The sequence below is a fragment of the Sturnira hondurensis genome, unplaced genomic scaffold (genome assembly GCF_014824575.4).
Source record: "Sturnira hondurensis isolate 20B ecotype Veracruz unplaced genomic scaffold, ASM1482457v3 Scaffold0001389, whole genome shotgun sequence".
NCBI lineage: Eukaryota > Metazoa > Chordata > Mammalia > Chiroptera > Phyllostomidae > Sturnira > Sturnira hondurensis.
This window is the reverse complement of record NW_028074020.1, coordinates 483,180-498,116: the sequence shown is the minus strand read 5'-3', so window position 1 is coordinate 498,116 and position 14,937 is coordinate 483,180. Positions and strand designations below refer to the sequence as shown.

General features: G+C 36.3%; 1 protein-coding gene and 1 long non-coding RNA gene across 2 annotated transcripts; one reads left to right on the top strand and one right to left on the bottom strand.

The window, feature by feature from the left end:
- Nucleotides 1-9,998: 9,998 nt before the first annotated feature.
- Nucleotides 9,999-13,066, top strand: LOC118974503 (uncharacterized). The gene is made up of 2 exons (XR_005063916.1): nucleotides 9,999-10,037; nucleotides 13,013-13,066. It is a non-coding gene; the product is annotated as an uncharacterized LOC118974503 (long non-coding RNA).
- A 166-nt stretch (nucleotides 13,067-13,232) lies between these two features.
- On the bottom strand, nucleotides 13,233-13,804 carry LOC118974493 (28S ribosomal protein S36, mitochondrial-like). Its single transcript, XM_037027936.1, has one exon. It carries the CDS (start codon nucleotides 13,786-13,788, stop codon nucleotides 13,477-13,479), a length of 312 nt encoding a protein of 103 aa, XP_036883831.1. The 5' UTR covers nucleotides 13,789-13,804; the 3' UTR covers nucleotides 13,233-13,476.
- Nucleotides 13,805-14,937: the final 1,133 nt, after the last annotated feature.

Here is a 14,937-nt window from a genome sequence, read left to right as displayed (position 1 = left end):
GAGGGAAAACGAGGGGGAAATAATCAGTCTGGCCAAAATTTAGTAGTAATATGAGGCTGGAGAGATATATAGAGCCTTATACATCTGTGGGTGGAATTTGAAGTTTGTTTTAGGTACATTCAAGGTCCATTGAATATTTTCTGGAAAAGAGATATAATGGTCTCATATGTACAAAACTGTCCAAATTTGTCAATTGGATGTGGGAAATGAGAAAAATGTAGGAGTTAAAGATAATGACAATGTTTCTAGCACAAATGACTGTCTGCAAGATGATACATTAACAAAGGTAGCAAAAAAAATACCAATAGTAGAATTTTTATGAGGGAAGAAATAATATCTTTGGTTTTTGACACACTGAATTTGAGGTGACTGAGGAATTTCATATAAAAATGTTTAGCACCTATTCACAGTTTATATTTAGAGTCCAGGAAAGTAATCTGACTAAAGACAATGATTTAGGAGTTATCAGTTTATAACAGGATGACCAAAGCTATAGGATGATTGATGGGATGGGGGGATGAAAGGAAAAATGTCTGTATTTTATAGGTCTTCATAGAAAGAGTAGGCATCATAGAAGACTGGGGAAGGATCAGAAAGTTATGAGGGAACCTAAAGGGTACATTAGGGAAAAACCTAAAATTATGTATAGCAAAGCCCAAAGATATTTTATAATCATTCAGACACATTCTAAAATGGATTATACAGTTGAATGTTTGGCATAAGTGCTCTGGCATAAACATTTATAGTAGGTTTTTTCCTTATGAAATCTGTAATGTCTAATTCTGGCATCCATCAAAACTCAATGCAGCTCCAAAACTTTCATTTGTTGTATTCTTGGAAATGACCATCTGTCCTTGAGGAAATAATCTGTCTATCAAGTGCTAAGTATTGCTGATTTCCATCATTTAACTACCAGGATAGTTATATGTGGATGGAAGAATACAGGGAAAGGGTAAACAGGTGACTTATAAAAGAAAATGGTCAAATTACGAGGGTAAATTCAATGGATGAACAAATAATAGCATCATAAGTCCACATTTTCCAGAAACATTATGCATCGTGCATGTCAGAGTTCACATACAAAGTTACCTTTTGCTCCAGCACAAACTCACCCTATTTGGTTGCCCCAAAGCAATAGGTTTTCTCATGCCTCAGGACTTTTACACATACTGTTTCCTTTGCCTGGAATATCTTTGTCTCCACTAATCTTCCTCTTTCCCTGCATCCTTGGGGCATATGCAAAACAAGTCAAACAAATTCCCTTTTTTTCCTTTAAGACATATCCTAGAAACTCTCACATTTGTCAATCAGTCCACCCACTGATTGCCACAACACTGATTTTTGCACCCTTTTTGTGTTCTCTTAATCGCATTATGTGCATTTAGATTATAAACTTTATCACAGAAATTTGTATTTATTTATCCATTCTTCAGTATTCTTTTCCCACTCTTCTTTTTTAGTGAACTTTTCATTCTGAAACAGTTTTAGATTTCCAGAAAAGCTGTGACAATAGAATGGAGTTCCCAAATACCCAACACTAATTTACTGTACTGTTAACATTTTATGTAAATAGGTATAGTTAACACTAATGATTGATACATAACTGCTAATTAAAGTCCATACTTTATTCAGATTCCTTAGTTTTTACCTGGTATATATTTTTTTTTTTTTGCCCTAGGTTCCCATTCAGGATATCACATTAAATTTACTAGACTTCTTGTTGACATGAGTTGCTGTATTTTGTTCACTTTACTATCACCATTACCTAGTAGAGTGCCTGTAGATGCTTAGGAAGTATTCATTGGATTGATAGAAGAATGAATGAATACATACATTGCTGAATAATATGCAAAATACTAGGTATAGAGCAATTCTATATATTTTATATAATATACATTTACTCTCAATTTATATATATATATATATATTTGAGCATATATATATATGCTCAAATCCTTTGGTTTCTCTTCAGAATGAAAAATCTTTAGCCCCCCCAAAAATATATATATAGCCAAAAAGTTTGTGCGTTTTTTTCCAGTAAGATGGCTCTACTAGTGCTTTCTTATCTTTAACTTCATTTGAAACAATTTTGTTACATCATATTGTAACAGCTGTCATGTCAGTGTGTATTCAAAAATTATCAAAATTGGTGGATTTTTATGTAGCCATTTTAATACTGAACATGGAAGAAAATAAGCAACATTTCGCCCTGGCTGGTGTAGCTCAGTGGATTGAGCTCGGGCCTGCAAACCAGATGATCAAAGTTCAATTCCCAGTCAGGGCACATGCCTGGGTTGCAGGCCAATTCCCGGCAGGGGCCAGTTCTCAGCAGGGGATGTATGAGAAGCAACCATACATTGATGTTTCTCTTCCTCTCTCCTTCCCTTCCCCTCTAAAGATAAATAAATAAAATATTTTTTTTAAAAAAATCCTCACCTGAGGACATGTTAAAAAAAAAAAGAAAATAAGCAACATTTCCAGCACATTATGAAAAGTAAAGGTAAAAACACAACTGAAATGCAAAAAAAGATTTGTGCAGTGTGTGAAGAAGGTGCTGTGGCTGATTGAATGTGTCAAAAGTAGTTTGCAAACTTTTGTGCTGGAGATTTCTCACTGGACTCTACTCCATAGTTGGGTAGATGAGTTGAAGTTGATAATGATAAAATCAAGACAGTAATTGAGAATAATCCATGTTCTACCATATGGAAGATAGCCAACATACTCAAAATATCCAAATCAATAAAGTTATTGGTGAAAATGAAAAGTGTGTCTTTTATTTTATGGAAGAAAGTAAATGGACTTTTTTGCTAACTATATATATATATATATATATATATATTGTGTGTATATATATATATATATATATATATATATATATACTTCAGAAGAAAGAATCAAGAGGTAATATAGCCTCCATCAAGAACAACTTCATGTCTCTTAATAATGATGTAATTAGAAAATAGATTTGTGACTTCAACTACATCAAGAAAAAAATTAGCAGATTTCATAGTATACTACACATTATTAAATTTCCAATCACAAAATCAGATATTCAGAATGACTATGAAAGTCAGTTTTAAAGATGATACATTGAAACAAAACTAATTAAATAACATTATAATCCCTTGTACTTCTATAATATTCTATTTCACAAAACTTTTACACATGGATTATTGTACTTTAGCTTCACAATAGTTAGTGAGATATCTAAATATAAATATTTTTAAACACTACTGCCAAGAATAGTGTTGTGGTGTCATAGTTCTAACAAAATTTACTACTGTCAGATTGACACAGCACTGCCCAGTAGGAGCTAATGAGCATCAATTATGCTGGCAAGGCTCAGGTTAGCAGAAAAGAATTGAAGTGAAGCTCTTGTGGATTTCCTACTTATGCACACTTGACACACTGTAAAAGGAAGATCTCATAGCCATGTAGCCAACACAAAGCTGTTGGCAGCTAATTTCTATTTCTACACAGAATAACTGTGGATGAGACAGGCTTGCCCCCAGGGTAAGGGCTGGGATCTTCCCTGTGGAGTTGGTCTCAGGCTGGGTCTATAAAAAGGATAACATAATTGCATAATAAAAAGTAGTAGGTTAGAGGTTAGGACTTATAGAGATTAGGTCTGGAGGGAACAAATAGTAAAGGAATCTTCTGTGGCAATAAGGTTTTATCTGGGGAAATGGGTAGGAAATTAAATCAAAAGGATGGGTTGGGGGCTGGCAGAGATATCTTTGTTTGAGGTTTTTGCAGAAAGAGCAGCTGATTCTGGACCAAATGTTACAATGGGGGGATTTCCCAAATGGAATAGTTGGTTGACAGGAGTTTGTAGCCAAATATTTCTGGCAACAGTGTGGTCAAGGCATTTCTTTGACATAATACGCGCTGAGTGAGCTATTCTGGCTTTAAAGACTCCCAGCCTTTGGGGACAAGAGTTTATGCCTTGTTTGTTCTAGGAGTTCCCGCCTTCCTCACCCCCAAAATCTGTTTTAGAACACAACCATTTGGGAGATTCTGACAGGGAATGGTTGGCAGTTGGAGGAACTGGGAGTTGTTCTTTGGAGTAATGCCAGCCTCCTGGCAGCACTGCATTTCACCGTGATACTGACTACTCAAGCCCAGTGGGGAATAGTAGTGGCAATGTAAAATAAGCTTTATATTATGATACTTTACTCATGATTTTTTCCTACAAGTTGTCCTTACTTATTTTATCCATTTAATTCTAAGAGAGACTAAAGCAGAAAACAATTATAAATATTTTAGCTAGAAACAACTTCTTTTTCCCAAGGACTGAAAAAAAAAATAACTATGAGAACATGTGTCAGTGATGATACAAAGTTCATTTCTGTAATGGTTATAAGGTCAGGTTGATTAAATATTTTTCAGGAAGCTTGATATTTATCTTTGAAAACAACTTTGGATATTTATCATGATGAATGAATATTTGTAAAGTAAATGGGACACACCACATACAATGGATCTAACTCTAATTTATTCATTAGGCACATAATTCAAAATGCAGATTAGTTTTACAAGCAAGCAAAATATAACCAAAGACACTGAAATAGAGAAGAGGGGGGACAGCGACCAGAAGGGTGAGGGGAGGGAATTTCAGGGAAAATAGAGGAGGGATTTAGAGGAACAAATATAAAGGATACATGGACAACAACTAAGAAGGGTGGAAATGGGGGGGCATGGTGGGGTGGGATGGAATGGGAATAATACACAGAAAACTACTTGAAAAATAATTAAATAGATTTTAAAAATGCAGATTAGTTTTAGAAGTACAAGTTGAAAAGTAAAGATAATCTGCTTTTAAATTGCAAGCGTATTAGCTTCTATGGTAGATGGAGATAGTCTAATCTAAGCAGAGCCCTGTGCTTTTGATAAAGGTTTTAGTGCTGGTTCTAATCAAGCTGAGATCAATAGTTCATTGTTCTCTTTCTATAGTGCAGATGAAAAGAAATGGGTGACATTAATTCAGGCCTGAGTAGATGGATAGCCATATCAGAGTAAAACAATTAGAACTGATAAGTATCATTATTTGAGGAATTAACAGAGATGCAAGGACTGAATAGATAAATTATAAAGACTCCATGCTCCTATCTAGTCATTTGTGTAGAGTTTATCAAAATAACAACCGCCTGAAGTCACTGGGTAGTAGCAGACAGAATCAGCATGCTGGGAAGAAAAGCATACTACCTGTTAGTAAGTGAATTAAGAATGCCCTCTGCCAACAGCAGATGATAGTTATGGAAGGCCATCACGTAGGCCTAATAGTCTGATGGTCCCTACTTATTTGCCAGTGACAGAATTAAAGTTTTTACTGACTACAAGTGTTGTACTGACTCGGGTCATTGGAGGTCAATATTGCAGAAACAAGTTATTCACTAGAGATTTTATAACCACTACACTTCCAAGGGTTTAAAGATAGTGTGGCCCCAAGTTCTTTTTTAAAAATAAGATTTTAGCCCTGGCTGGTGTGGCTCAGTGGATTGAGTGTGGGCCTGGAAACCACACAATTGCGGTTCGATTCCCAGTCAGGGCACATGCCTGGGTTGTGGGCCAGTTCCCAGCAGGGGACTCATGAGAAGCAACCATACATTGATATGTCTCTCCTTCTCTCCTCCCTTTCCCCTCTAAAGATAAATAAATAAAATCTAGAAAAAAATTTAAAAAATAAAATAAGATTTTATTTCTTCACTGCAATTTCAGGTTCACAAGAAAATAGAGAGGAAGGTAGAGAGATTTTCTGTATATTCCCTGCCCACACACATGCATAGCCTTCTCTATTTTCAACATCACTCACCACAATGGTACAGTTTTTGTATCAAGGATGAACCTACATTGATACATAATAACTATCCAAAGTCAACAGTTTATCTTAGAGTTCACTCTGGTGTTGTAGATTCTATGAGTTTGGAAAAACATATAAAGACATGATTATCATTATAATACTATACAGAATATTTTCTCTGACCCCTAAATCCTCGGTCCTCTGTGCCCATTTCTTATTCTTTTTTCATAAATTACTGATGATCTTTATTCTTTCTGTAGTTTAGCTACCACTAGTTCTCTGTCCCAATCACTAAAGGAGAAATGTGTTTAGAAAGAGTCTTACCAGGAGATGTGACACATATTTTTTCAAATTTCTTATATAAAAGCATGCTGGTTGGTCTTTCTACCATCTTAATAAAATTTGATTATTTAACATAAAATATGTTCTATAATTGTCCTATCCATTCATTAGGCATACTCAGCTGTTCTAGTATCCCATATTTGTATTACATTACATCATAAGGATAACAGAAATCAGAACATGTGAAAATGGGAACTCAGTCAAAAGCATGATGGCCCATATGCCATGAGAGGTGAGTAATTAGAGTTTCATATGTGCAGTAAGATGACCACTTTGGAATAAGTTTATCTGCAGATAATGAAAAGACATGCTAGAAGGCTGGTGGGAGTGTTCAGAGGGCATAGTGGTAGCCAATAGGTGGTAATCAAAGTAGTATTAACAAGGTAATTGACCTGTGGTCCTAAAATCAGATAAACACCCAGAGCATAAGGGCTTTGGGGCAGGAGATCAGGAAAGACATAAAGGAGTGAGAGAAAAGGTGACAGAGTTAGGATCTGGGTCTGGTGAGAAAGTGTTGAGGTAGTAAGGAAACAGTAAAAAGGAGACAGTAAGAGTATGTTGTCTGGGAGCAAGAATGGAATAAGGGGATGGAGAGGGTGCAAAGGGGCTGAGGGAGCCTGAACATACAATGGGGACAGAAGGAAGTGAGAAGGCAGAAGTGGGAGGAGACTAGGAGAAGAGGGAAGTGAGGTTGATAGAGGTGGGGTACTGTGAAGGCAACCAGCTGGTTATTACAAATTTGATGTATTCAAAGCAAGGAGGATGGGTGTCATCTATGGATAATTTAACTTCTATTAATATGAGTCATTTATTTAATTCCCATTTCTTTGCTCCAGTGAGTATAAACAATCTGGCTCCTGAAATCATTTTGGGGCATAGACAGGTTAAATAAATTACATGTAAAGTATATATTAATGAATAATTCTAACCATTCCACTACTAATCTACCTTCTAAAAAAGAGCTATAATTAAGATTGAGCAATAGAATAATTAGCATGGCATGTAGCCACCTGGTTAGGAGGGGTGTTAGTTACTGAACAGACTGGTATGGCAGCTATTTTTTTCTCTTCAAATAAGTTATTGTTTTTTTTCTTTTTATGAAATACTTCTATCTTAAATTTTCAATAATTTGAAATGTGCTAATATGATAATCAGAGTTGGTAGCATAGTTGTAAATGGTCATAGGAAAGTACAAGAGAATGCATGTAAGAAGTAGCATTACTTTTTACTTTAAGAAAATATTTGTAACATCAGTATTTATGAAATCTATACATATAGCATATTTATGTCTGTGATATCAATATGAATGTTACATTTTAATGATATTTTTCCCAAATATACATTCTTAACCATATATATTTCACACAGATCCCAAAGAAAAATTAATCTAAGAGCACTAAAATAATGATTTCTATTCTTATATAATGTTAAATGAATGTGACTAAAATACACTTAGGAAAGGTGATTTCTCTGCCATTTAATAAACGAATTTCAGCTCTACAGTAGCCACATTTAAAAAACATGTACAAATATCTATCCACAGATCAAAGGGATTTATTTAAAATAACTTTCTAGTCAATGTCTCATTGATCTCATGTAATATTTTACTGAATTCTTTTTTAATTTTTTAAAATAACTGTAACCTCAGGACACGAATCTGATTACTTTCAGGGCAATAAAGAATAATCATCTCCTTTTATTATAATTTTTTAAGTACCTAAATTTGAATGTGCTGCTTTCTGGGTGTAACAATCAAAAATCATTTAGGTGGGGCAGTTGACCCTAGGGTATAGCATATCAGAGCTATCCCTCTGGGTCTCCAATTTTAGGATGCTCTGCACTATAGCAGGCAGTATGTTTCTTGTGCTGCACAGATACTCTGGAAAAACAGTGACTCAGTATGTTAGTGGGAGGGATAAATCAGGTGACATAACAGGCTATTGCTAAAAAGGATTTGATGTGTTCTTATGTAATCAGCACATAAACACCCACACCCATAACCAAGGTAACAAGGCTAGTTTGGTCACAAAGGTTTCCTATCCTTAATATACACTTCTTCAGCCTCAAAATGCCATGTTGTAACATCTATTCTTTGTTGTCCCAATACAATCCTCAATCTTCTTAACATTCCCTTCCACTATTTTTCATATTTTGTATGTCTACATGTTTGTATTTTCTTTCTCTTGGCCTATTTAGTGCCCTTGTTATAAGTCAGGTTTAATAATGAACACTTTTAATACAATAAAACACTATGTGAGTACACTTCTATAAATTTTGATAAACACTTACAGTCACATAACCACAACTACAGAACATTTTCAATAACCCCTCAAAAGATCTTTTGACCCTTTGTACAAAACCCTTCCCTTTACCTCCAGCTCCTGGCAACCCATGTTTTCTGCCCCCTATAGTTTTCCTTTTCCTAGATGTCATACAAATTAAATAATACTATATGAAGATTTTTGAGGCTAGCTTTTTTTTTCACTCAGAATAATGTAGTATTTGCAATTCGTGCATGTTGTTACAGCTACCAGCAGTTCCTTCATTTTTATTGCTGAGCAGTATTCCCTTCAATGTATGTACCACAGTCTGTATACACATTCTATAGTTGAAAGGGATTTTGGTGGTTTCTAGTTTTTGGACATTATGATTAAAGCTGCTATAAACATTCACATATAGGTTATTGTAAGAACATATATTTTATTTTCCCTGGGTGCTAGGTTTTTTGATAAGTGTGTGTTTAACTTCATAGGGAATTGTCGAGCTGTTTTCCACAGTGGCTGTGAAATTCTGCATTCCAGTCAGCAGTGTAAGAGAGTTCCAGTTACTGCACATTCTCCACGGAAATCTTTTCCACAGAAATCTTTTACTGCACATTCTCTTAAACACTTGGTATTGTCAACTTTTACTTGTTTGTTTGTTTGTTTGTTTTTATACATTCTAATAGGTGGTATCTCCATCCACTTGGGCTGTTATAACAAAATACCATGGAATAAGTATCTCAAACAACAAACATTTATTTTTCACAGTCCTTGAGGCTGGAAAGTCCAAGACTCAGGTGCTACAAGCACCAGCTTCCTGGTTCTTACCATCTTCTCATTCCGTACTCATATGGGGGAAGGTGAGAGGGAGAGCAAGAGCACTCTGGAATACCTGTTATAAGGGCACTAATAGCATTGTTCGTGCTCCATGTTCATTATCTAATTATCTCCCAAAGGCCTCACCTCCAAATACCATCACATTGAGTATTAGAAATTCAAAGAATGAATTTTGGGAGAAAATATTAAGCCCATAACAGGTATTCAGTGATGTCTTATTGTGGTTTTCATGTGGATTTTCCTAATGATTAATGTGTTTAGATTTTCTCATGTGCTTTTTTCCCACCAGTATATCTTCTTTGGTGAGGTGTCCAAATAATTTGCACTTTACCTAAGTGCCCATCAGTAAACGAATGGATTAAAAAACTATGGTCCATTTACACAATGGAATACTACACAGCAGAAAGAAAGAAAGAGCTCCTACCCTTCACAACAGCATGGACAGATCTGGAGAGCATTATGCTAAGTGAAATAAGTCAGGCTGTGAGGGACAGATACCATATGATCTTGCCTTTAACAGGAACCTAAACAACAAAACAATCAAACAAGCAAAATATAACCAAAGACACTGAAATACAGAATAAGCTGGCAGTGTCCAGAGGGGAGACGGGAGGGAATTTCAGGGGAAAAGGGGAAGGGTTTACAGGAACAAGTATGAAAGCACATGGACAAAAACTAAGCGGGGGTGGAAATGGGAGGGAGGTGGGGAGGACTGGGGGAGTCCTGAGGACTGGAGGACTGGGATGGGAGTAAAAAACAGAAAATTGTACTTGAACAACAATTAAAATTTTAAAAAAGTACTTTCCCAAAGAAAAGTCTGCAGAGTTTCAAAGTGTGTTAGCATATGCAAAATAAATATGATGTACCCCAGTAAAAAAAATCTGACAGTAACCAGAGGTGAGGTGGGAGAGGATAATGGGAGAAGAGTTTTCAGGATCAACTCTAAAGGACACATGAATAAAACCAAGAGGGGGTGGAAGCAAGGGAAGGAGGTGGGGATGGTTGGGGTGTGGGGGAGTGGTGGGGGGTAAATGCAGTCAACTGTACTTGAATAACAAAATATTTTTTAAAAGAGAAAAAATATGTAAAAATAAATAAAACAAAGGAACAGTAAAAAATTAAAAAATAAAACATTGTTTTTCTTCGTATTATTTTTAAATTTATTTTTATTGCTGACACTATTACAGATGTCCCTATTTACCCCTTGCCCACCTCCACCCAGCCCTTGCCCCCCTTCCCTCTGGCCATCACCACTGAGTCAATGAGTCATGCATATATGTTCTTTGCCTAATACCTTCACCTTCTTTCATCCAGTTCCCCTCCCTTCTGATAGCTGTCAGGTTGTTCCATGTGTACATATCTCTGTTTCTATTTTGTTCATTAGATTCCTCATATAACTGAGATCACATGGTATTTGTATTTCACCAACTGGCTTATTTCACTTAGCATAATAATCCAGGTCCATCCATGCTATTGCAAAAGGTAAGAGTTCTTCTATTTTGTGGCCATGTAGTATTACATTGTATAAACATACCATGGCTTTTTTATTCACTCATCTACTGATGAGTACTTGGGCTGTTTTCATATCTTCACTATTGTAAACAATTCCCCTATGGACATAGGGGTTGCATATATTCTCTCACATTGGTGTTTCAGGATTCTTTGGATATATTCCCAGAAGTGGGATTGCTGGGTCAAAAGGCAGTTCCATTTAAGTTCCTTATATGTTCTGGATAAAAGTCCTTTGATATATTATTTGAAAATATTTTCTCCCATCCTGTGGTCTGTCTCTTCATTTTTAAATGTCTTACAAGAGCAGACATTTAAATTTTCTTTTAATATGATCTGACTTCTCTTTTTAAAAATCACTTTTTATTTTTCATTTACATTTGGCATGCATTATTACATGAGTTTCAAGTGTATACCTCAGTGATTAGACATTACATAACTTACTAAATTATCATTCTGGTAAATTTCACACCCATCTGACACCATATATCATTATTAGAATATTTCTGACTATATTGCCAATGACTTTAAATCTATGACTATTCTGTACTACCAATTTGTACATCTTAATCCTTTCACCTTTTTCACCCATCCCTCCAACCTGCCTCCCATCTGGCAATCATCATTCTGTTATCTGTATCTATGAATCTGTTTATATTCTGTTTATTTGCTTTTTAGATTCAACTGTTGTTATATATGTTTTTTGTCACCTTACTGTTCATATTTTTTTACTTTCCCACCTCCCCTCCCCCTCCCTCTCTTCTCCTTCTCCTTTGCCCTTCCAACAATTCATATAATTTTGTTTTGGTGGTGATGAATTCATTTAGCTTTATCTTGTTTGGGCAGCTCTTTATCTGTTCTTCAATTCTAAAGGATGTCTTTGCTGGGTAGAACAATCTTGGTGATAGGTCCTTGCTTCTCATCTCTTCGAGTATTTCTTGCCACTCCCTTCTAGCCTGCAAAATTTGTTGAGAAATGAGCTGACAGTCTTATTGGAGCTCCCTTGTAGTTAACTAACTGCTTTTTTCTTGCTGCTCTTAAGATTATCTCTTTGTACAATGGAATTCTATGCAGCAGAAAGAAAGAAGGAGCTCCTACCCCTTGCAACAGCATGGATGGAACTGGAAAGCATTATGCTGAGTGTAATAAGCCAGGCGGTGAAAGACAAATATCAAATGATCTCACCTTTTACAAGAACCTAAACAACAAGACAAACAAGCAAGCAAAATATAACCAAAGATACTGAAATAGAGAACAGGCTGACAGGGACCAGAGGGGAGAGAGGAGGGAATTTCAGGGGGAAAGGTGAAGGGTTTACAGGAACTAGTATAAAAGACACATGGACAACAACTAAGGGGGGTGAAAATGGGATGGAGGTGGGGAGTACTTGGGGGGGGTGAGATGGGATGGGAGTAAAAGACAGAAAACTGTACTTGAACAACAATTAAAGTAAATAATTTTTTTAAAATTCTCTCTTTGTCTTTAACTTTTGCCATAACATTTAATTATGATGTGCCTGGCATGGACCGCTTTGAGTTCATCTTGTTTGGGACTCTCTGCACTTCCTGGACTTGTCTATTTCCTTCACCTAGTTAGGGAGTTTTTCTGTCATTTTTCTAATAGGTTTCCAATTTCTTGCTCACTCTCTTCTCCTTCTACCCCCAACATGATGCGAATGTTAATATGCTTGAAGTTGTTCCAGAGGCTCCTTACACTATCCTCATTTGGGAAGTTTTTTTTTTTTCTGTCCCAATTGGGTATTTTTTTCTTTTTTTTTAAGGTATGGAAGAAAATTTATTTTACTTTATGAGACTTTACTTTCACAGTAATATATACTCTTGGCACAGGAAGATCTTTTTTAAAGTTTCATAAATCACCTTAACAAGGTAAATATTTAGGTTGATTTTATGAAGCTTTCAGACATTAAGTTTGAGAAATTTAATGGTTACCAGGATTTGCATACATTATTACAATCAAAACAGTAAAATAAACCAAAGAACAATACTTTCTTAATACCCCTAAAAACATAAGAAATTGCAATTTTTGGTCATTATATCTACACTGTATTCCTGTTGTCTCTGATTTTATACTGACTTTATTTTTTTCTAAAAATAGGTGACAAATAATCTTTTGTGTTAACTCCCCTGTCTTACTACCACAAAGTCACTGGTTTTACTTTGGCTATATTTTTATCATTCAGAGTAGGATGTGTTTGTTAAGCCAGTTATACTCCAGTAACTTTGTGAATGAAAACAATATTAAGAGAATCAAGAATAAATAATGGAGACATTATTTCACTGATACTCGTCCAATTTCAGAAAAATCACTTCTAAAAAGCAGCAATTCTGCCTGATAAATTCATATCTAAACAGAAATTGAAAGAAAAATGAAATTATGGGAAATCTATGATGGTTTACTAGACATCGTGTTCTCTTATAGTTCAATACTAATAATACTTAACGATCAAGAGTAAAATAATAGGCTAACATTTTAAAAGTGTACTTTAATAAGTATAAAGTATATAAACAATTAGGTAAGCTTGTGGAGGAGCTGACCAAGATACATAAATTATGAGATGTTATAAGTGTCCATCTAAATTTTCTATATAGTTTTTTTTACAGAATATTTAAGGTGTTTAATGTACAATTTCTCATTTGTCATTTTTGGAAGTCCTTTATTGTAAAGACTATCCTCCTGTCTGATGACAAACAGCAGCACTGTCAGTGATTATTCTGGACCTCCACGCTGAATAAAATCCATTTCTTCTTGAGACATAGGTTTCCTTCTATATTTCTGAGGTAATGTTTTTATTATTTCCGCAGCGTCTGGTGGACCCTGATGCATCAGCCAATCTGGTGATTTACTTCCCTTAAAATGCTGTGAAATTGAAGAATAGTGAGATGGTAGTCCTGCTGATCTCAGAACTTCTGATACATTGGGTTTAGGATGGTCTCTTCTGTCAGGGAAACTTATTAATGGAGGATGTGGCTTGACTACCTGAACGACCCTGCTGGCAGACGCCATCTTACTGCCCATCATGACCCCCGAGAAGGGGTAGCTTGCCAATTGGGTATTTTTTACTTCCTTATATTCCAACTCACTGATTTGATTCTCGGCTTCATCTACTCTACTGTTGATTCCCTGGAAATTATTTTTTTTAAATTTCAGTTAGTGTATCCTTTATTTCTGATCGATCCTTTTTTTTAAGCTGTTGAGGTTCTCACTAAGTTCATCAAGCATCCTTATAACCTGTGTTTTCAATGCTGCTTCTAGTAGATTGCTTGTATACATTTTGTTTAGTTCTTTTTCTGGAATTTTGTTTTATTCTCTCATTTAGGCCATGTTTCTTTGTCTCCTGATTTTGACTGTTTCCTTGTGTTTGTTTCTATGCATTAGATGGAGCTGCTACTTCTCCAAGCTTGGTAGAGTGGCCTGATGTAGTAAGTGTCCTCTAGGGTCCAGTGGCACAGCCTCCCCTATCAACCTTGGCACTTAAGGTGTGCCCCCTGTGTGGGCTGGGTATACTCTCTTCTTGTAGTTGAGCCTTGATTGCTGTTGGCATGTCAATATGAGGGATTTGCCCTTAGGCTTATAAGCTACAAGGACTGGTTGCAACCTACAAAAAACAACCTCTGACCACACTGACCTCTGTTACAGTGAAGAATCAGCTGTGCAGGGGTCCACCCCACAGAACAGGATTTACTTCAGCAGGCTCTGGTGCCCACTGAATCTGTCCCTTGAGTGTGCTGCTTATGAGGGTGGTTGGGTGGTGCTTTGATGTGGTCTGAAACTGTCCATTGGGTGAGCTGACTCTGGGGGCTCTCAGAAAGTACAGGCCAAGGTCAGCCACAGCCTGTATTCTGCCAGGAGTCACTCAGCATGAGCTACAAAGTGATCTTCAGGTGACTGCTGTTTATGTTGGGCTTGGAGGTACCCAGGCAAAGCTAGTCTGTAAGCCAAGGCTGGTTGCTGCTAGTGCCAGGCTTGAGGACACTTAGTGAGAGGGAGGGGGCTCCCTGAGGCCATATGCTGCTTGTTTGAGAGTTTTCAAGAAAATCTGAAGTATAAGCCAAGACAGGCCATTTCTATGGAAAAGCTGCTGGAAACAGCTCAGGTGAGCCCTAAAGTTGGGTGGGGCAGGGTCTCAGGGAATCACCAGGGTGGAGCAAACGTTTGACTGGTTGATGG